Source organism: Sciurus vulgaris, assembly GCF_902686455.1.
Source record: "Sciurus vulgaris genome assembly, chromosome: 2".
Taxonomy (NCBI): Eukaryota; Metazoa; Chordata; class Mammalia; order Rodentia; family Sciuridae; genus Sciurus; species Sciurus vulgaris.
Genome location: NC_136462.1, coordinates 198,144,805 through 198,166,586, shown reverse-complemented (window position 1 = coordinate 198,166,586; position 21,782 = coordinate 198,144,805). Strand labels below are relative to the sequence as shown.

The following is a 21,782-nucleotide window of genomic DNA, read 5'->3' as shown; positions in this document are numbered from 1 at the left end:
TGTCTCCCAGCCCATCTCTGAGCCACTGGGCAGTATTCACTGGTGTGAACCCTGCTCCGCGTCTGATTTTCTCCTGGTCACTCAGGCACTCTGTGTCATGCAGAGTGGCTTTGGCAGGCCTGGAATTTGGGCCCAGGTTGGGTTGGCAGGAATCGGTTCCCCCCTTGCTACGACAGGGCTCCTTCCTCTGCCCTCCGCAGGCTGCCCAGAGAGATGCGGCTTCTTTCCTGCACAGGACATTGTGCGGCTCACTTTCAGGTTAGCAGTGTCTTTGATCTCTGGTCTCCCCAAGCATGCCTGAGGCCTCCTGAAAACGTGGGCTCCTCTGATTTCCTTATCCCTCCACTTTGCCTGTGGGGCCTGCTCAGGCTAGTGCCTCCCGTGGAGGCAGTGGCACTGGGGATCTTCCCTTATTTATTATCAACAACCTCCTGAGCCAATGCTACCTTCAATGTCCCACTTTAATTTCCAGTGAAGCCCTCAGCTTTCCGCCCACCTCGCTGAGAAGCGGCTTATCTACTTTCTTGGTTTCACACCATGGAACAGCCAGGAAAGCGACCCCCTCTATTCTGCCATCTTGAAAAAGCGCTTGGCCCCTCTCAGCCTCTCTCCCCTTTCCAGGGACCTGGGCTGAAGGAGCAGCCACTGTCTGGGAAACTCTCTTCTTTCAGAGTCAGAAATTCAAGAAGACAAAGTGAACCATAAGAAAAGACTCGGAAAATGTTACATCTGATCACTTCTCAGTGTCGAAAGTATGACCCAAAGTCCAAGAGCTGGGACTCTATTCTTTCTCTCTCTCTTTTTAATCTTAGTAAGTACATATCAGTTTCATTTGGGAACAGGAAAAATGTGAACATTTCAGAGTAATCTTAGTAAAGTAATATGTGGTATTGAAAATTTTTTTCATTATCTTTTTTTTGGAGAGTAATACATTTTTAAAAAAAATTTGTTCTGTACCTGTATGTAGGGTAATAATATCTGTCTCATTCTACCGTCCTTCTCTTCCCCACCGCCCCACCCCTCCCCTCACTCCTCTCTGCACAATCCAAAGTTCCTTCATTCTTCCCTACCCTCCCCCGACTATGAATCAGCATCCATTTATCAAGAAAACATTCTGCCTTTGGTTTTTTGCATTTGGTTTATTTCACTTAGCATGATATTCTCCAGCTCCATCCATTTACCTGCAAATGCCATAATTTCATTCTTCTTTAAGGCTGAGTAGTATTCCATTGTACCACATTTTCTTTATCCGTTTATCTGGTGAAGGGCATCTAGGTTGGTTCCATAGTTTAGCTATGGTGAATTCAGCTGCTATAAACATTGATGTGGCTGTGTCACTGTAGTATGCTGATTTTAAGTCTTTTGGGTATAAACTGAGAAGTGGAATAGCTGGGTCAAATGGTGGGTCCATTCCAAGTTTTCTTAGGAATCTCCACACTGCTTTCCAGAGTGGTTGTACCAATCTGCCATCCCACCAACAATGTATGAGTGTGCCTTTTCCCCACATCCTCGCCAATGCTTATTATTGCTTGTATGCTTGAGAATTGCCATTGTGACTGGAGTGAGGTGAAATCTTAGAGCAGCTTTGATTTGCATTTCTCTAATTGCTAGAGGCGATGAACATTTTTTCATGTTTGTTGATCGATTGTAGTTTTTCTTCTGTGAAGTGTCTGTTCAGTCCCTTAGCCCATTTATTGATTGGGTTATTTGTTTTTTAGTGTTAAGTTTTTTGAGTTCTTTATATATCCTGGAGATTAGTGCTCTGAGGTGTGTGTGGTAATGATTTTTTCACATTTCATAGGCTCTTTCTTCACATTATTATTATTATTTTTTTATGGTTTTGATTTTTTTTTAATTTTTAAATTTTTTTTCTTCACATTATTGATTGTTTGCTGAGAAGAAGCCTTTTGATTGGAATCCATCCCACTTATTTATTCTTTTTTTTTTGAGTGCTGGGGATCGAACCCAGGGCCTTGTGCTTACAAGGCAAACACTCTACTGACTGAGCTATCTCCCCAGCCCCTTATTTATTCTTAATTATACTTCTTGTGCTTAGGAGTCTTGTTAAGGAAGTCAGGTCCTAAGCTGACATTATGAAGATTTGGGCCTACTTTTTCTTCTGTTAGGCACAGGGTCTCGATTCTAGTGCCTAAGTCTTTGATCCACTTTGAGTTAATTTTTGTGCAGGGTGAGAGATAAATGTTTAATTTCATTTTGTTACATATGCATTTCCAGTTTTCCCAGCACCATTTCTTGAATAGGCTATCTTTTCTCCAATGTATATTTTTGGCACCTTTGTTGAGTGTGAGGTAACCATATTTATGTGGGTTTGTCTTTGTGTCTTCTATTTTGTACCATTAGTCTACATGTCTACATGGTGCCAATACCATGCCAAATAAATAAGCCACATGCCAATGGGTAGGATAGACACTCTTATTCCTGGGGCTGGGGACATAGCTCAGGGGTAAAGCACCCCTGGGTTAGATCCCCAGTGCCAAATAAATAAATAAATGACAAGTAAAAAAAAACATGAACACAAAGAAAACTAACCATTTCTATACCTTTTTATAAAGATGAAAAATAATAGAAAAGGGTCTAAAATATATACACTATGCTAATTACTATCATTACCCCTGATGAGACCAAGAGACTTACTTTACTCATATTGTTTAAATCTCACATGATATTTTATTGGTGTATTTATGTGACCACTATGTTCCTAGCTCATGGCTAGGAACATTAATATAATCTAACAAATTCCTATCTTTTTCTTTATTCTTTTTAAAATAGAAGACCTGCATTTTGGAAGCCTCCACTCTCCCGATTAAGTCTTCGCGGGTGGGCCTTTGCTTATTCTGCATGCTTTCATCCCGGGACTCCCTTGCTGTCACACAGGAAAGTGCATTTGGCTCTCTCTCATTGAACCCCATATTTCCTAGTGAGAGGGCAATCACCTGGCCTAGTGTTTCATTTTAATTAAAATTATAGTGGTCACATAAATACACCAATAAAATATCATGTGAGATTTAAACATTATGAGTAAAGTAAGTCTCTTGGTCTCATCAGGGGTAATGATAGTAATTAGCATAGTGTATATATTTTAGACCCTTTTCTGTTATTCTTCATCTTTATAAAAATGTATAGAAATGGTTAGTTTTCTTTGTGTTCATGTGTTTTATTTATTTATTTGGCACTGGGGATTTAACCCAGGGGTGCTTTACCCCTGAGCTATGTCCCCAGCCCTTATTTACTATTTATTTTGAGACAGGATCTTGCTCAGTTGCCTAGGCTGACCTCGAACTTGCAATCCTCCTGTCTCAGTGTCCTGAGCCGCTGGAGTTGCAGGTGTGCACCTGTCTCTGGCTGGTTCATATGTTCTAACATGAATGTGACAACCTGCGGGTCTCCTTCTGCAACTTAGGTTTCTTTCTCTTGGAGTTATTTCCCTGTGGTCTCACTTTCCTGTTAATGACTGTCTCAGAGCGCTGGGGTGTTACAGTCGGTTCACACGCTCTCCTGGCTCTCCATACTGAAGCTGTTTCCAAGCCTTCCTTGCTATGAGTTCCACTGGGTGAATCCTCTCATGTGCTTCTCCACATACAGGTGGGTATTTCTTTAGGGCAGGTACAAGGGTGGCCATGCTTAAATGTAAACAGCTGGAGTCAAGCTCTCTTCCCGGGATCTTTGCCAATCATATTCCCACAAACAAAGGGCCCTGTGACCCCACCTCCCATCTGCTCAGCAACAATGGATGCTGTCCATCTTTTCAATTCCGATCAGTCTGATGGGTGGAAAGTGACATTTTGTTGTGCTCAGCTAAGAACAAAATCTGGCATAAAGTTTCCTTTAAATGAAGCCTGTGTTTCAGCAGAGGCAGGGTAGCACTGGCTGGTAGCTAAGGTCTGGGTCGGACACTGGCTCCTATCCTGTCCCCTCCTTAGGGGCCTAATAAACTCTTCTGCCATCATCTCCTTCCTTGCGAAATGGAGCTGCTCTTGAGTTGACACTCAGGGAGCCCGAGACGGTGTAGGGGTCAGATGTCTTTCCAACCCAGCATGTGAAAAACAGAATTGGTGTTCAGCTGTGGGCCCAGATGACGTCACCTCTGTGACCCCTGTGTGTGGCAGAAGATGAGGACGAGGCTCAACTGTTTCACCTTGCAGACAGGGAAGCTCGGACCTCATGAAGGTCATCCAGTCGCCTGAGGTCACGAGTCTCGTAGCTGCCAACCTCCTGGTTCCTCGTTCTGTGCCTCCTCTCCCTCGTTCTTCATCCCACGACTCAGCCAGTCTTAGTTGTGGCTGAGCCCAGGAGAGGAGTCCTGCCCCTAAGGAGCGCAGAACTTCGGTAAGGACTTTCAGAATAAAGCACAGAAAACAGGAATTTGCTCAACAGAAGCTCAGGAATTGCCAAGAAAACCTCCCCTAAAAAACTATAAGAGGATTCTGAGAGCACTTTCAGGTTCCCTCAGGCAGGTGTCTTTGGGTACTTGACAGAGTGAGAAGCTATAGGCTCCCAATGACAAGGGACACAGTGTCTCAGACTCAGTGCCTCTGCTCTTGCAGGACAGCTGATCTGCATCTGCTCTGCTCTAGTGTGGGCTTTGTACCCTGCACAGTGTGTTCAGGACACAGGGAGGAAGGTGCTGGGGCTCAGAGCAGCCCTCCAAATCAATCAAAACACAGAGGGAAGAACTTCACTGGCTTAAATGGTTAATGATTCGTGTGACAATTTTACTGGGTAGGACAGTCTGACCTTTCATTTTGGAGAATGTATAATTATCAAGTTTTTTTTCCCCCCAGACAGCAGTAATCACTTCTTGTTCCGTTAAATTAAGTTAAAATTTTTGGTGAACTGAGCATGTAATCATTATCCAGTCATAGAAATGTAAAGTCAGGCAGATTTTGGTCTTTCTCTCTTGAGCTGTTTAGATTTACTTATTAAAGTGGTGTATCCATCGTATTATAATTGCTCTTGGATATTAGGTAAACATTTTAGACTTTGAGTTCTGTTTTTTTCTAAGCATGTGCTAATTTTTCCTGTTTGAGTGATTTAAACTTTATATACCTCTTGTTTTGTGTTTCGGTGGTACTGGAGGTTGACCCTGGGCCCTTGCCCATGGTAGGCTAGTGCTCCACCCCTGAGCTCCACCCCTGGCTCCACCTTCAAGGAACTAGCCCTCTCTTTTTATGATGAAATGGTGGAACTCTTGGTATCTCCCTAATCCCACTGCTCCGCCTGGCTGGAAACGGCTCAGGCTTCCAGCTTGGATCCTCACATCCTGCCTTTGCCATTTTCTTGCTGTGTGTCCCTGTCTCAGTTCCTGCCTCTCTGAGCATCCGTATCAGCATCAATAAAAGAGATGGTTTCTCTGTTGTTCTGAAGATTGAATAAATGAAGGGAGAAGATGGCATGCTCAGTTGAGGTCTCCACAGGTGGTCTGGTGACATGGCTCCCTGGCTGGTAAGCCGCGCAGCCAGCCTACTGGTTCCTGCCGAATGGCTGCAAAGCAGTGGAGTTGTGGAGTGCAGCCTGGGTGGGTTGGATCACCTGTTGTGGCATGGAGCCTACCAGGCAGGTGTGGCAGTCCCGAGACTCTGTGAGCCTAGGTGCATGGGCCTGTCATCTTTTGGCAGCCAGGCCTGAGCATGGTGCCGAGGCCTGCTGCAGAAGCCCACTCCACGCAGCACTGCAGCCTGGAACCTGCAAGCACAGACCATCTGAGACCCCAACCTCCCACTTCCTGACCTGCAGTGAGAAAATGCAAGTGGGTCGGATCTGAATGGAGGCTGGCTGGGACTGGAGAGTTGACCAATAGTGTTAGTACATGTCAAACCCTGAGTAGCAGAATCTGGACCAACAGCAGCGATCCAAGTGCTATGCAAGCAGCGCTAGTGTGTTTCCAACCCCAGCCAGTGTGTTAGTATCCTCGTTGGTGTTAGTACATTTCCAAATCCTAGTTGCACGAGTCTGGGCCAGTCAGTGATCCAAGTGCCCTATAAACCCCCGGAGTAGCATGGCGGGTGGAGAATGCCCGCTCTGTGGTCCCCTTGCAACGCAAGAGCTCTGTTCCTGCTTCTGTCCCTCAGTAAGTCCTGCTCTTAGCCTCACTCGTCTAGTCTGTAGCCTTCATTCTTCTAATTCACCAGAGGACCTGAAGGAAGAGGAAGGCTACACGTGAGCTGCTGGGGTCTGCTGCCACACTGAGGGCCTGGCCCGCCATTAGTGGCGGCAACACTTCCTCTCTGTCGTGCAGACTTCACCTGCCAGCAGAAGCGGTGACTCGAGTTTCATCTTAAAACAGTGGCTGGCTGAGGCAGCTCCGCCAGCCCTTGCTGCGGTGGACGAGGGTCTGCTGCTCCTGCTGGGGCAGCTTCCGTGAGGCAGGCGCTGGGCCAGGGGCCCTCCCTGCACTCCCTGACTGCTCGCCCGGCCCCCACCTGCTTCCAGCCAGCCTCTCTCCCTCGAGAATTCTCACGATGTATGTTTTCCCGTGAAGTCACCTGGATTGGCTCCTGAAGCTACCGTAACAAAGTACCACGACCTGAGTGGCTGAAGATGGCAGGAACGTCTTCTCTCACAGTCGTGGAGGCAGAGTGTGAGGTCACAGAATTGGCAGGTCATGCTCCAGGAGGGCACCACAGTGGAGCTCTGTGCTGCCAGCAGCCCTTGGTGTCCCTGGGCCAGTGGCCACATCCCTTCAGCTCTGACTGCCTTCACCCACCCTCTTCCCTGCATATCTCTATGTCCAAATCTCCCTCTCCTCTCACAAGGACACCAGTCCCTGGGTTTAGGGCTCAGCCTTATTCAGGATGGTTTCATCTTGAGATCCATAACGTAATTACATCCTCAAGAACTCTGTTTCTAAATAAGGCCACGTTCTGAGCTTTGGGGTGGATGGGACTTGGGGACACAGTTGCACCCAGTACAGTACCCACGTGTGCGGAACAGTAAGAACAAAGGTGCTTCCAGGCTCTAGAGCAGCCCGTGGCCAGCCGTGTGCATGCTGCTCATGACCCTGCAATCTGTCTGACCGCTTTAACATCAAAGTGAAAATTCTGCCCGCTGTTTTGGTTATAGCAAGGCCGTCAGAAGATGAAGCATGCGTAGCCCGTGGCCCTCACACTGTGACCGGCACGGGATGAATGTGCTATCTGCTAATGGCACTCACAGGAGCCCGAGTACCAGGATGGGGAGCCTGCCTCGCAGCCCACCAGACGTGGGGGTTTGGTCTGGAGTAGTTGCCAGACCAGAGCTGCAAAAGGCAGTGAGGAAACCGGCTTGTTCCTGGGTCCTGCTGTAGCAGATGTGGAAATGCAGGGCGTGTAGGAGAAGGTGAGCACTCCAGAGCACAGAATGGCCTGGCTCTTGTCCTGGCCCAGTCACATAGGTCCACCAGAGGCCCTGAGGAGCCCAAGTGGCCGTCTCTGGCTCGGTGTTGCCTGTGCTGCCTGATGTGGAGCTGGGCATCGCTCCTGACGCTTCGAGCACCACTCTTGGCCGAGGGATCTTGGAGTCCCTGTCACTCCATTCTGTGGTTTTAATAGAGAGGAAGCCTGGAGCCAGAGTTGAGTTTGCTCTTTATTTATACAAATACTACTTTATTAATTACACCTGCTACTTAATGGGACTATCCTATTTGCCAGGCACGATGCTAAGCTCTTTGGTACTTTTTTTTTTTTTAAACCTTCACAACAAACTAATGGTGTCGGTAGTAAACTTACCTTCATTTATTAAGGAGGAAGCTGAGGCTCAGAGTGTGGGGAAATCTGCCAAGGCCACGATCTGCTAGTGGGTAGGAGATGATAGACACTGACTTCAGGAGACAAGCTCTTTACTGACAGTGATGAATGTGTGCTTCCTGGGCAGTTTTCAAGACATCAGTGGTGATTCCTAGCACTCGGGTGCTCATTCACTGATTGCTGGCCCTTAACATAGTCACCTAACCAGTTTGACCCTTAGTTCCCTTCTCTGTAAATGGAGATAATCAACAGTCTATAGCTGTTGTGAAGAGGATAAGCATGAAAGGAAACAAATTTGTGCGTTTAAAGCACTTAGAACCAGGCCCAGGGCACGGCGAACCCTCCAGTGCTGTCACTGTGCCCTGGTGCTTGGTCCCGTGGTGGAGCGCCATGTTGGAACCACACTCACTGAGGTGTTGTGAGTTTTAATATGGTGTAGGAGTGGCGTGGGTTTCTGACCTCGGTCTTCTCTGCAAAACAGGAATATTAAACCCACTTTGCAAGGTGGTTGTTGGGACTGGAAGTAATGTCTGCAAAGAGCCCAGCACCACACGGCGCATTAGATGCCATAGCACCAGTGCTAACAAGGACTCTTAGAGTACAGAGAGAGTATGTTAAAAATTATCCTTTTTTCCAGCCAAACGAACTGCTGGACAGGTGCTCTATGCTTTTTGAAGCTCCCCTTGGGTATACTGATATAGGGTAAGGAGGCTCCTTTGATCAGGGGAAGGAGAGAGGAGGCAGTTTCCCCTGGATTGTGCAAGGCTGCTCCTATGTTTGGAACACAGTGTGGGGGAATCTAGAATATTCTCTGGATGGAATCTTCTGGAAGGGAAAGTGGCAACACTTCCTTCTCCCTAGGATTTTAAGCTGGGAGAACATCCCATGTTTTGAAGATCAGGTCTCCCACTAAGATCCAGGGGCAGGGAAGAGAGAGAGTCCTAAAGAAGTAGCTCTGAGGTGGAGTTGCCAGACTTGGCAAATGAAAATGTGTCTTGTTGGAACCGTCTTACTCATCCCCTTTGTACAGTAGCCAGATGAAACAAGAGATGAATACGTTTTAATACAAGTATGTCCTGTGGAATATTTGAGAGGTGCTTTATTGGAAAAGTTCTAGGTTGCTCATCTGAATTTTGAACTTAGCTGGCATCCTGTCTTATCCAGCACCGTGTGGGCGTGTCTGACAGAAAACCGGGATTCAATGAGAGCGGTGGCTTTATGTGGCTGAAAAGGAGGTGAGCCGCCGTGGGGGCCGTGTCTGGGTCTCAGGAGCCTGAGTAAGGTCATGGGTTCTGGCCCCAATGCACTGGGGCGTGGCCGCTTTGGGGTGGGTGTACCATTGGGCAGTGGGATTCCATGGGGCTCGTCCCCAATCTCAGTGCTGCACCTGCTAGTCCTGTGAGGTAGGCCTGAGCAAAATGGAACTTTCCCTCCCTGTAACCAGTGCCGAGTGTCTGGGGTCCTGGCTTCCCGCTGACACAGGGAGGTGGGACACTGACCACTGACCTTTTTGGGCAGCACACACATCATCTTGTTTAACTTGTCTGCTTCTTTTACAGTTTTGTCTTTTTAAACTACTTTTTTGAGATAAAATTTATTACCACAAAAAGTCCTCATTTTTAGTGTGCAGTCAATGATTTTTAGTAATTCCACTGAATTGTGCCACATCTCCACAATACAGTTTTAGGACATTTCAGTCTCCCCACCTGGGTCCCGTGTGCCCCTTTACCGTGAATCCTCATTCCCACAAGCCCCAGGCGCCACTGATGTATTTTCTGTCTCTGTGAAATTGCCTTGTCTAGACACTTCACGGGGAGGAGTCACAAAATCAAGTCCCTGCCTCCTTCCTTTACGCACTGTGTTTGAGTTCATCCACATTGTAAATGTGGTTTGATCTTTCTATAGCTGAATAGCATTTCAACTCTGGATGCACCATGCTTTGGGTACTCCTTCATCAGTTGATAGACATTTGGGTTTTCCACCTTTTAGCTACTATAAATATGAATAATCCTGCTAGAACATTTGCATGAATAATAATAAGAAATAATTAGTAATTGTGTGAATTTCAAAATACAATTTTTTGTATTGTGTGAATTGATGTGTGGGAAGAGAGTTTTAAAATGGAAGTGAAAGATGAAACGGCGAACTCATTTTTACTTCGTATGACTGTTTTAGAAGTTAAGGTCCTGTTAACTTGCACTTCTGTCTGACTCCTGGCACATGGCCGAGGGCACTGCGACCCAGGAACACCACAGCTTCTTCCCTAGTGGTATCATGAAGACGAGGGCAAGACTCAGATTGAGAAACAAATTGTTTAACAAGCTAGGCTGTGCAGTCCCTTGCATGTTCAAGACAGAGTCAGAAAGCCGAACTTGTAGGACACCCAACTCAAAACGAGCATCTTTTCTATCAGGGACATTTGTGATTCTGCATAGAACCTTTTAAGGGTGTTTCTGTCTTCTAAAATGGATCTAGAAATTACCAGAAAAATTTAGGAGAGGCAAAAGACACCCCCCTGCAAGTCTGCAAGAATGAGTGTATCGTACAAATGGAGTCTGTAAAGGAGCCATTCTGAAAGGGTTGGGGAATAGAGGAGGATGAGGGAGAAGGGCAGCAGGCCCTGATTTTGCCCGTCTTCCTCTGGGAAGCACCCTCTTCCCCCGGCGGGCCCTCCCCTCCATTTCTCCTGGTCGCCGTGGCATGCCGGGGCTGGTGCCTCCTCTCCAGTGCCCGGATGGGAGCGGATCTAGGTCTGAGCAACTGTGGCTGGTTCAGAGTCTGGCAAGTGACTCAACCAATTGTCCTGAAGCTTGTTTTCTCCTTTTTGGGGGCCATAGGAACATGGGTAGGGAGACTGTTGGGAGAGAAGAGCTGGTTTTTTACTAGCGCTGGTGAGGTGGTGGAGGGTGAGTTCCAGGCTATAGGGGTGAAAAGAGCCAGCTCAAGGGAGAGACCAAAGGAGAGAAAGTTAGTCTCCAGGGTTAAAGACAGGTTTTGGATGACATCTTTTTAGTACCAGCTCTTACAGGCTTGACTGAACCCTCCACCCTTTTGTTTGCTTAAGCTAGTCTCTAACCTAAAAACCCATCTCAAGTGTGTTTTTATTGGTTCCTTTTGAAAGTCTTTATTCTGCTCATGTCCGGAATAAATTGAGATCATCTGAATTTGATTGAATTGGGCGTGGTGGCACATGTCTGAGAACCCAGCGACTCAGGAGGCTGAGGTAGAAGGATCACAAGTTCAAGGCCAGCCTTAGCAAAAACAAGACCCTAACTGAAAATTAAAAAAAAAAAAAAAAAAAAAAAAAAAATATATATATATATATATATATATATATATGGATAGTTAGATAGATAGATACAGAACGAACAAAGGACAATGTAAATAGTAAATGATTGGTTGGAGAGATGAGGGCTAATTGTCTAATTATCAAAAAAAAGGTAAATGGGTTGCTAACACCTCCTGGGAATCCCTCCTCCCAGCCCGAGGAGGTGCTAATGAGAACCCCTGGACTACCCTTTTCCTGCCCTTAGGCTCGCAGGCAGGAAAGAGGCACACAGGAAACCTTGGATCTATAAAAAGGCTGGACACACCCAGTCCCGAGGATGCCCAGCTCTGGTCCCCTTCTGTCCAGAGAAGTCTATCTCTGTCTCTCTTTCTTAAGTAAAACTTGCTTACTACGCTTGTCTTGGCATTTCTCGTGTGTTTAATCTTCCCCACCAGGGAATAAGGACCGGATCCTGATTTCCAAGACCAGTATCAAGAGCAAGGAAGGGAGGGGGGACGTGCTGGGGAGCGATGTTGGCCAAATTATATTGTTATGTTGTGTGCACACACGGATACGTAACAAGCAGCCCCTTTGGTATGTACGACTATAATGCACCAATAAAAAAGGTGGAAAATATGACTGGGGGTGTGGCTCAGTAGTTAGGTACCCCTGGGTTCAGTCCCTGGTAACAAGAAATAAACAAAGAAGAATTTGATTTTAAAAGTGGATGGTGGTGACGTGCTGTTTCCCTCAGTGTGTGGAGCAGACTCTTCCCGCTCAAGAGTCCTCCTGTTACCCAAAGCTCCGTCCTTGTCTTGGATCCAATACAGTAACGAGGAAGGTTTTGAGCAAAAGGAAAGGTTTTTTTAAAATTTTTTTTTGCTTCTGTTTATTTCTTTGAGGGGTAGAAAGGAGGTTAAAGAAAAAAAGTTCATTACTTGCTTCAAAGAGCTTTTCCAATGGAGGCGGGATTCGTTTTCAGTGCACATCAACAAAATGAACAGTGTCTCATAGCTTCACAACAATTTGAATTTAAGGCAATCAATGTGTGCAGTATGTTTTTCTGAAATTCAGCGAATTCATTTGGACACATGTATTCCTGTTCACGTATGAAAGGAACTGGCACTTTGGCTTCTAGGACAAATTTTTTAAAAATCACAAATCCAACTTGTTTTGATTTGGATCTGGACTAATTACTAAGGAACCATTCAACAATAATGGCCTCAAACATTTAAATATTCTCTGAAACTGCAGTTCATTAAGGGACTGCTGGCTCTAAGGACTGTGCCACCAGTAAGGGAATGAGGCCAGAATTCTCGTTCTGGATGCCAAGTTCAAAGCAAAATATCAAGAGTCTCCTCACTTTTGCAATATCTATAAATAAAAGTAGATGGAGAGGATACGATAAAATAATGTTAAGTAAAATGTGCATACAGAACTCAGAAATACTTTTTCATTAAATTTGCTACTGACTTCAGTTCAAAAAAATGTTCGTAAGAAAAATAACCACTTAAAGCAAAATGTTAGTCACATTGTTGCTGTTTAAACTTGTTGAGAGCAAAAGAATGAATGCTGATCAATTTTCCTCACTAAAACTTAATCATTTGCCCTGAGATAGGTTATTTTTAAGTTGGACATCTATCTTATGCCTTGAAAATTCAAAGCAGAAAGGAAAAATCACAGAAAGCCAGTAACTTCACCAATACATTGACACAGTTGTTTGCCTGTAGCTTTTGGCATCCAAAACCTTTCTTCCACGCATTGTACAGATGCCCTTGCAGGCACAGCATGGCAGTAATGAGAACCTGGTTGGTGCACAGACCTTTTACAAATTCTGCAGGTGGAGAACTTATTCCTTCCACATGGATCAAATCTTGCTTTTTGGAAGTCAGAGCTTTATTTTCATTCAGCTTTCTCCCACACTTCTGTGGCGTTCCTTGCACCGTCTTTCCATGTCTGAGTGATAACAGTACCGCGTTTCTTTTCACATGTTTTGCATACCATCCTTCCATCTACCGTTCTCCCAAACACCGAAGCAGCAGCAGCTCAAAAACATTAACACTACTCCTTGGAAAAAGAATTTTTATTGCTTTGTTTGCAAAGGAAGAACACAGGGGACTCCTGTCCCAGAGGCTGCAGTTCTGCTCTTCAGAGGAGCAGAGAGTTTTTAAGGAGGTGATTTAAAGGCTAGAGCCCAGGTGTGTCCTTAGGGGTGGGGTGCTGTTGTAATTCACCTGTTGATTTGGGAGGTTTCTTAATCTTCCGGCACCATGCCCAAGTCAGAATTGCTCCCTTTCCGTGCTGGCTGTGTGCTCCGGGACAGATAGCAACCTAGGGTGGGGAGGAAGCGTGATCCTGTTGCCCCCAGATCCCGTTGGGGCTTTAACAAGTCACTGGGCTGCACTGCTGCTAATTAAATCAAAAATTCTTGGGGGGGGGTGTGGGTAGGACCTGGAATCCATATGTTTAAGGTCGCTGGTGTCTCCAAATTTGAGAGCCACACCCTGAAAGGTTGGGGTACAGCCCCGCCTCTCCCTGAGCACCCCCACACTGCCCCAAGCCTTACTTGCCTGCTGGCTTGTTCGCACCCTGGAGCTGTCTGGAGGGGCTTTGTAGTGACGGAATCACCTCATCAGAGTGCCTCAGAGGGGACACGCCAGTGACTCATGCCACATCTGGAATGCCGACAACTCACCTGCTTCATTTCTTCCCAAACAAGTGGGTGCCATGTAGGGACACTGCCAAGAATAGGAGAAGGACGAAACATTCCCGAGGGGGAAAGCTCTGGACAGTGGTGTAGTCGTGAGCCTCAGCCGCCTAAGGCCCGGATCCAGCTCAAGCCTTGCGGCCCTCCAAAGCTCACGGTCCTGTCTGCGTCACGTCCTTGGTGTTAGACACTGAACTTCTCCCCTCCCCTGGGCCCCCCTCGTTTAGCCGTGGGCTGCCTTGAGTGAATCCATGGCTGAACACCAAGTGGCGTTTGCATTTTGCTGAAGATTTGCGGGGAGAGGAGCAGGTTTTCCATACGCCCCACCAGAAGAGCCCCCCATTCCTTCCCTGCACTATCGCCCGCCGCCTGAGCCACCCTCCCCACCCCGGGCACGCACACTCCCCGTCTGCACCAGGCTGGCCACAGTCCTGGAGAGGCAGCCTCCTGCTGGTGGGCTTCCCTGAGCCTCTTCCCTAGAGACCAGCTGCCAAGAACTCCCAGACTGTCAACATCACGTGCGTAGTGACAGGGGCACACAGGAAGTGCTGTGACAGTTCCAGCCAATGGCTGCAGTTGCCAGGGTAGAGGGGGGTGGCTTGGCCAGCTGGAAGTGCTGCTTCTGTTGTCTGATTTCCTACCTTCTGTCCCAAATCTGATTAAAAACCTCTCGGGGCTGGGGATGTAGCTCAGTTCATAGAGTACTTGCGTGTTAAGCACAGGGCCCTGGATTCAATCCCCAGCACTGCAAAAAACAAAAACAAAAACCCTCAGTGGTCCTGCTCTTTTTACCCTAGTGTGGGTAGGGTGGCAGATCAGAGGTTACTTGAATCGTCCACTGTAGGGCGTTGTTTTTGTTCATGCTGTTCTTAGCTTAGTTGAGAATGTGTGAATGGATATGGAAACCAGATCAAAATAGAGTTGGCCTTGAACTTGGAGGACCTCACTCTTCTCAGTTCTGCTCTTCTCTGGTCTCCCCATAAGGTTGCTCCCCATACCCCGCCCTACTCAGAAGAAGCAATACTTCAGCTCTGTGCATGTCAGAGCACTGCTACTTACATTTAGTCATTTAGTAACAAAGTCTAGGATGAAACCAGCTTCAGGCACAGCTGGATCCTGGCACTCAAATTCAAGCAACAGGAGTCTCTTCTTCCTTTCACCTGCTTTTTCTGCTGTTGATATCATCGTCAGACTCATCCCTGTCCTTGCAGCCCCGCTCAGGTGGGTAGCAGAGCTGGGAGTGTGAGCAGGAGTCCAGGGACACTAAGATGGTGGAGGCAGAGTATGCGAAGATGTTGCTGGAGGACAAATCATGGGGATGAGTCATGTCCCTGTTTGCCTAAGTCCATTGCCATGACAACTCCCGCCACTGAGGACCCATCACCATGACAACTCCCGCCACAGGTTCGGTATTTTAAAATGACCAATGGGGGTAAATTGGGCAGCATTCTAATTAGGTTTTCTAAAGTAACCAAGGGGAGAGATTGGTCAGTATCCTAATCAGGTGTTGTAAGGTAACCCGTGGGGGCCAGAGGGGTAAGGTCTTCGGACGGCTGTGTAGAAGAGAAGGCCTCCCGGCTCTGCAGGGAAGAGGCTGATTTCCAGACGGCTCTCCCTCTCGCCCGCCTCTCCGCCCTCACCTCCCCTTCAGTAAGCCTGTATTTGGCCTGTTACTCGTGTGTCTTGCTCACTCCTTGTTGGGGGCCAGGCCCCTCTGGACGCTCCAACGAGAGCAGGAGGGGCTCCCTGTCGCAGCCGTTCAGTGCAGGCCTCAGGCTCCAGGGTCACCCTGGTCACAGACCGTCTGCCCTGGCCCGGTGGCAGCAGGTTGGTCAGGCGTGGGCCAGGCTGGTGTTGCCATGGGAGCTGCCACCGGGCCGTGGTGCCGAGGCAGCAGTGCGCCCGACTGCCATGGACAGGGACAGGTGGGAACCCACCTCCAAGTCCAGCACTGCCAGCCCCGAGGTGGCACATCCAAACCCCAGAGCCAGCAGCAGCCCTGTCCTCCCGCGTGTGCCCAGAGCCGCCCTGGACTTCAGCGGAGCTCTCCCTGTTGGGCGCCCCCAGCTTTCAGGGCGGGAAGCAGGTCTCCTTTCCTGGTAAACAGTCCTTCAAAGCCACTCTCGTTGCACCTGTCCCTGAGGACACTGCATCCCTGCCCATGTCGAGGGGACGTGCCACCTCTCCAAACTCCAGTGCACATCTGAGCAGGAGGAGGCGCCTTTCCTCCTGCAGCAGAAGCACAGGGACAGCGCCCACAGGACCCAGGCCTGCGCTCCGCCGGCCGATGCAGGAGCAGCTCACGCAGAGGCCAAGCCTCCACCTCCGCTCACTGAGGCTCCGGGAAAAACAGATGGCAGTGCGGCCTGACGCCCAGCAAGGCACACGGGATGCGGCATAAGAACCGTCTGTATTTACCATGCTTCTACCGGAAGCACACAGATAATGAAGCTTAACGAACTTGCACAAATGGTCAAGAAATGGAATGAGAGTCACTTGTTCATTGAACGCATTTCTTCTTGTCCAGTTTTGTCCGTGAGGCACTTCTTTCTAGTGGGAGAGATTGATGAGAAGCAAACAAAAATCAGCAGAAAGCACTTGTCAGCAGTAAGATGTCTGTGACGGCGTCAGCACCGAAGAGTCCTTTAGAGAGAAGACCTGGAAGGTGTCTCAGGATTCGGGCTGAGACTGAGAGATACAAAGGAGCCAGCTTAGGAAGATTGGGGAGGAAACTTCAGGCTGAGGAAGTGGCAGGTGTAAAGGCCCTGAGGCAGGAATGAACCCGGTGGATTTGAGTCCAGTGAGCAAGGACGTAGGCTCAGGACAAGAAGGCTGGAGGGTTACCAGAGAGAAGACCATGGGAGATTGCAGGGCTGGGGTTTCATCCAGGGTGCCACGGAGGCACAGAGGGCTTGAGGAAGAGTGTGTTGTGCACTGGCTGCTGGGTGAGAGTGGGTCTCAGTGGAGGTGACCTCAGTGCAGTTGATGGTAGGTGGAAATGCTTTCTGCCAAGGAGGCCCTGCCCCACAGAAAGATATTAACACAACCTCAAAAGATCACCTTAAATTTGAGAAGTGAGCCTCACTCAACAAATAATTTAAATCATCATGTGCTTTTATTTCCCCAAGTTAAGATTTCCATTATCCTTTGTTGTTGGAGGGGGAGAGGGAGGAAGAGAGAAAGAGAGAGAGAGAGAGAGAATGAGCGAGAGAGCGAGCAAGAAGCCAGAGCCGCAAAGCCTCTGCTCCTGAGGCAGCTGACTGGCAGTGTTCTGCTACGGGGCCTGTGCCCCGGGTGGGGGAAAATCACTTCTGAATCTGACTGTCCTGCTTTAAAATGTCCAGTGGGTCCCCACACAAAGATCTGAGGGAGTGGTGGGAGGGGACGGGGATATTCCAACTTTTAGCATCCTTCTCCTGAGGGCTGGAGGCCGGGGCAGCCCTGTGGCCCTCAGGCCCCCCTGACACTTGCCCCAGTGCCACCCCAGTTTTGGAAGAATTACAGCAGGTGAAATAATGGGCCGTGCCTCTGATTTTAAAAGCATCTTTCTGGAAAGTGTTATGGACATCTGGCTGTGCAAGTGGCAGAAGCAGGCATCTGGCTCCCTCCATGGGAACACCCCCCCCGTACCACCAGCCCTGCCCAGCTGCCCATGCTGCTTCCAGGAGACGGGTTGGGTGGTGGAGAGGCCTGGGTGAGGGTTGACAGCTGGAGTTTGAATCTCCATCCTCCATTTGTGAACTGAATTTCCACAAATGAGCCCCCGGCCTCCTGAGTTTCAGCTGCCTCAGCTGTAAAATATCACCCGGTCCAGGAGCAAGCCTGTGCAGCACGTGACCCAGCTCTGGCACTGCCAGGCTGTATGTAAACTAAACATTTTCATGTCTTCAAAGTCAGTTTTTCTTTTTCTCTCTAGACACCTGGGTGGGATGGAGGGACAAAGTGACCGTACTGGTGACCATTTCTATGGCTCTGGCATCCTATCCCTGCTCTCTACTTTGGCTTTGCGTCAGTGGTCATTTGAAAGTCCTCTCTGCCCACACCATTTAGTATGTGGTCCCCAGACCAGCAGCCACCCCCCGGGGTAGCCAGCCAGAGTCCGGAACGCAGAGCCTTAGGTGCCACCTCAAGCCTGCGGTGTTGGCTTGGCCCCTGGCAGGACTGAGGGAGTCCTGGGCGCCACCCTGCTGGCCAGCGCTGCTGTGAGCTAGCAGGCCAGCGAGAGCTGGGTCGTTTTGATTCTGGAAACCAGTTGTCGGCAGCATGTGGAGGCAAAAGGATGTCAGCATGGGAGGCAGGTGTCCTGTGAGCCGACCCAGCTGGGCCTCTGGACAGTCACGAGCACATCCTTTCATCTGTCAAGGGACACCCCTGTTTTCGAGGTTTACTGGAAGGATGAAATGAAATAACGTGGAAACTGATATAAAAGAAACAAAACATTAATTTTATCTTGTTTAAATAGAAAAAGGACATGGTAATTCCTGTAGCTGTTCATCTAATTCTCCGAGGATTCCCTCTCCCATCTCCCACACCCACTTGCTGAGGGTGGCAGATGAGCCCTCGTATTTGGTGTCTGGACTAAATGACAGTGGTGTCGGAACCGCAGCCTGCTATGTTCTGAAACCTAATGGGAGAGTTTTGTAGTTTGACCAAAAGGCATCGCCCTGGAAAGGACGAGCGGTGTGATCAGGGGTCTTCGGGACTTGACAGGATAGTTCCTGAGCCCCGGTGGAGCCGAGGATGGCCAGCCGCCAGAGGGCTCCGGCGGGTGTGTTGGAGTGTAACACGTTTAGCAGCGACAAAACCTTTTATTATCTCCAAACATCACAATCAAAGCAAGAAACAAATGGTTTTGCTTATACTAACACAAAGTCTGCAAGTACAGAAAGCCCCGTTTCTCGGCAGCCTGAGGAAAACACAGCTTGCCCCAAGGACGCGGCGTCATTGGAGTGTACAAAGCTCGGAGGCACCGGCAGGGTGGAGGGATGCGGCGGCTGTCTCCGCGGAGAAGTGCAGGGTCAGCCCGTGAGTCTCTCTGGGCGTGCAGGAATGAATCCCTTCATCTGACAAGTTTCAGATGGTCAAACAGGGTCACCATCCAACCCTAACACCATGTTGGGCAAAAGGAGCAATGACCTGTAAAAAGTTCTTCACGGCTGATGTCGAATCCATCACGCAGACGAACAGCTAGACAAAACTGAACTCAAACGAACGAAAAACTCCCAAGAAAGCCATGTGGCAGGCGGGCAGAGTCTCAAACTATCTAAAGACCAGTAAAGCAATTTCTGGTGATATGTATACCCTCCCACCCACCATTCGATCCTCTCTCTCATTTCACAGACAGACAAGGAGTAACAGAAAACATACATTTTGATTTTTAAAGAGTAATACATTCCTTGAAATAGCAAGTATCGAAATACAAGAACGGGCATATTCTGATTGTCCACAGCACTTTCTCTTTCATTAGATTGTGGAGGCGACCTCCGATTTACTGCATGAACCCAACAGTAAACCCCCCCACCCCACCCCAAGCAAAAGCAGGACTAGAAGTGGGCTGCCTCTCTGCTCTTGGGGATGCGGCTGCTGTGCATGTGAAGGTAAGAAGAAGAAAACAGCATCACCTTGCGTCTTTCACAGTTAATTGTTTTTAGACAATTGCTTTACTACACAGAGTAACGGAGTAAGGGCAGATCTCTGTAGTGTGGCTGACAGCTGGAGATTGTAGCTGTTAACAGGTTTGAGCCCCCTTCCTGCTCAGGAGAAGCCCCGGCTGGTTGGCTTGAGCACAGAGACCTGGGTGTGAAGCAGATGAGCAGCAGGCATTATGAGCCCTGGGCACACGGGAATGAATGCAGGCAGCACCCACAGCAGCAGTGACTGACAGCGTGGGAAACCAGAGACTGTGACTTACCACGGAGGCCCTTTCAGAGAGCCGTTGTGTGCCATTTCCCTTTAAAGGGTTTTGCAATCCTTTTACAAAGTCCAGGCATGGCCCTCAGCACTTTTTAGATCTTCCAAGGACTTTTTTCTTTCTAAGCATCTTGGCTGGTGGAGGGCCTGAGTGACTGTACCGGTGACCATTTCCACAGCCCTGATGATCTACCCCAAGTTCATGCTGCTGCAGCCACAGAGAATCTCCTTGAAGGTGTTGCGCAGTTCCAGGCTCCGAAAGGCATAAATGAGGGGGTCGATGATGGAGTTGCACATGATGAGGACCAGGTAGGTGTTGAAGTGGGCCGTGTAGCAGATGCAGTAAGGGTTGGTGGGGCAGGTAATGATGAGGACCAGGTGCAGGAAGAAGGGGGCCCAGCAGCAGACGAACACCCCCAGCAGGATGGTGATGGTGACGGCCCCCTTCATGCAGGAGTGCTGCTGTGGGGCCACCCCGTCGGCAGGTGGCAGTGCCGCAATGCGCTTGACGTGCAGCCGAGCAAAGAGGAACATGTGCACGTAGAGGGTGCCCATGAGAAGCAGCATGGCGAAGAACATGGTGACGAGGCACACGATGACCATCTTGCTCTCAGAGTAGACGATGAAGACCACGCCGCAGATGCCACAGCAGACCCAGATGCCCACAATCAGGGCGAGCGCCTTCCTCACCGTCATGATGCTGTGGTAACGGAGCGCGTAGAAGATGGTGACATACCTGTCGACGGCAATGGCCAGGAGGTTGCAGATGGAGGCTACCAGGGAGATGCAGATCATGGAGTCGAAGATGTTGTCCATGTGTTGGATAAACTGGTCCTCGAAGGTCAGGTAGTTGCTGTTGATGATGGCGATCATGATGGTCTCCAGGGCGTTGGACACACTCACCAGCATGTCGGCCACCGCCAGGCTGCAGAGGAAGAAGTACATGGGGGAGTGCAGGTTGCCATTCCTGACCACAGCCAGGACGACCAGGACATTTTCCAGCAGGCTGATGATGCCCAGAGCCAGGAAGACCTCAGGCTTGATGAAGACCTGCTCACAGAACCCCCTGCTGCTCTGATTGCTGGAAGGGGCCGTGAGGCGCTCGGAGCCGTTAGGCAGCGCCGGAGCGGAGAGCAGGCAGCAGGACGCATTCATGGCAACAGACGGCTGATCCGAGCCAGGGCTCCTGCAGGCTCCGAGGAAGCTGCTGCCGCTCACGGGAAAGGCAGCATCTCCCTCTAGATATTTCTTTTGGATGCTTGTCCAGTCTAGACTTAGATGTTGTTCTCCCCCAGAACAAAAGAAGAAAAGAGAGAGAGAGAGGAGAGAGAAGTTAGTGCGGGAACTTTCCTGTCTCTCCAGGAGCAGCAGTTCAGTAGATCCTGATCATCTGGCTTCTTTCTCTTTCCCTCTGACCCCCTCTCCGTCTCCTCTCACAGCCCTACCTGGGAACAGAAAACCTGCCACTGGTTGCTACAGTTACGGCTCTATTCATAGCAAGACAGGGGATGTGGCACCTGTCGCTGGAAATGAGGGGAGCCCTCCGGCTCTATGTATCAGCGGAGGGTGGACAACTCCTACTTAATCTTCAGTGCAGTGAAATGACCACTGAGCGTCAGGCACCTGCCTGACTGACAGCAGGTCCCGACTCCAGGGCTTTGCAGGGAGATGAAGAAGCCTGCTGATGCCCTCTGCAGGTCAGACGGCTCGCCTGCACATTCTGGCCAAGCAGTGCCTGTTTGTCCGGGAAACGGTCACAGGCATCCATGTGTTCGTTCACCCATTCATTTAAGTACCTACCATGTATCTGTTTCCTTGCTGCAGGAATATAATGGTGAGCAAGACAGTTGCTGTCTCTGTCTCCCCTGAACTCCGAGTAGGGTGCCAGAGAAATCAGGCAATTGTGGGCCTAACTTGGAAAAGTGCAGGTTTAGTTTAAGGCCATCACAATAAAGCAAATAACGCAATAAAGTGGGTCACACAAATTTAAAGAACTTTCTTGGTGCATATAAAAAAACATGTTTACAAACTGCTGTATCTTTTAAGTGTGCATTATATTATGTATAAAAACAGTGCCCATGTCTTATTATTGTTTTGAGCCCTGGCACTGCAAAAAATATGTAGTTTTTGGCTAAAATATGCTAATGATCATTTG

General features: G+C 48.9%; 1 protein-coding gene and 1 pseudogene across 2 annotated transcripts; both read right to left on the bottom strand.

The window, feature by feature from the left end:
• Positions 1–12,561: 12,561 nt before the first annotated feature.
• Positions 12,562–13,014, bottom strand: LOC306651852 (cysteine-rich PDZ-binding protein-like; annotated as a pseudogene). The gene has a single exon. The product of its transcript is annotated as a cysteine-rich PDZ-binding protein-like (transcript).
• A 6,696-nt stretch (positions 13,015–19,710) lies between these two features.
• Positions 19,711–21,129, bottom strand: MC3R (melanocortin 3 receptor). The gene has a single exon (XM_079125993.1). The coding sequence runs from the start codon at positions 20,780–20,782 to the stop codon at positions 19,817–19,819; it is 966 nt and encodes a 321-aa protein (XP_078982119.1). The 5' UTR covers positions 20,783–21,129; the 3' UTR covers positions 19,711–19,816.
• Between the last annotated feature and the right edge of the window lie 653 nt (positions 21,130–21,782).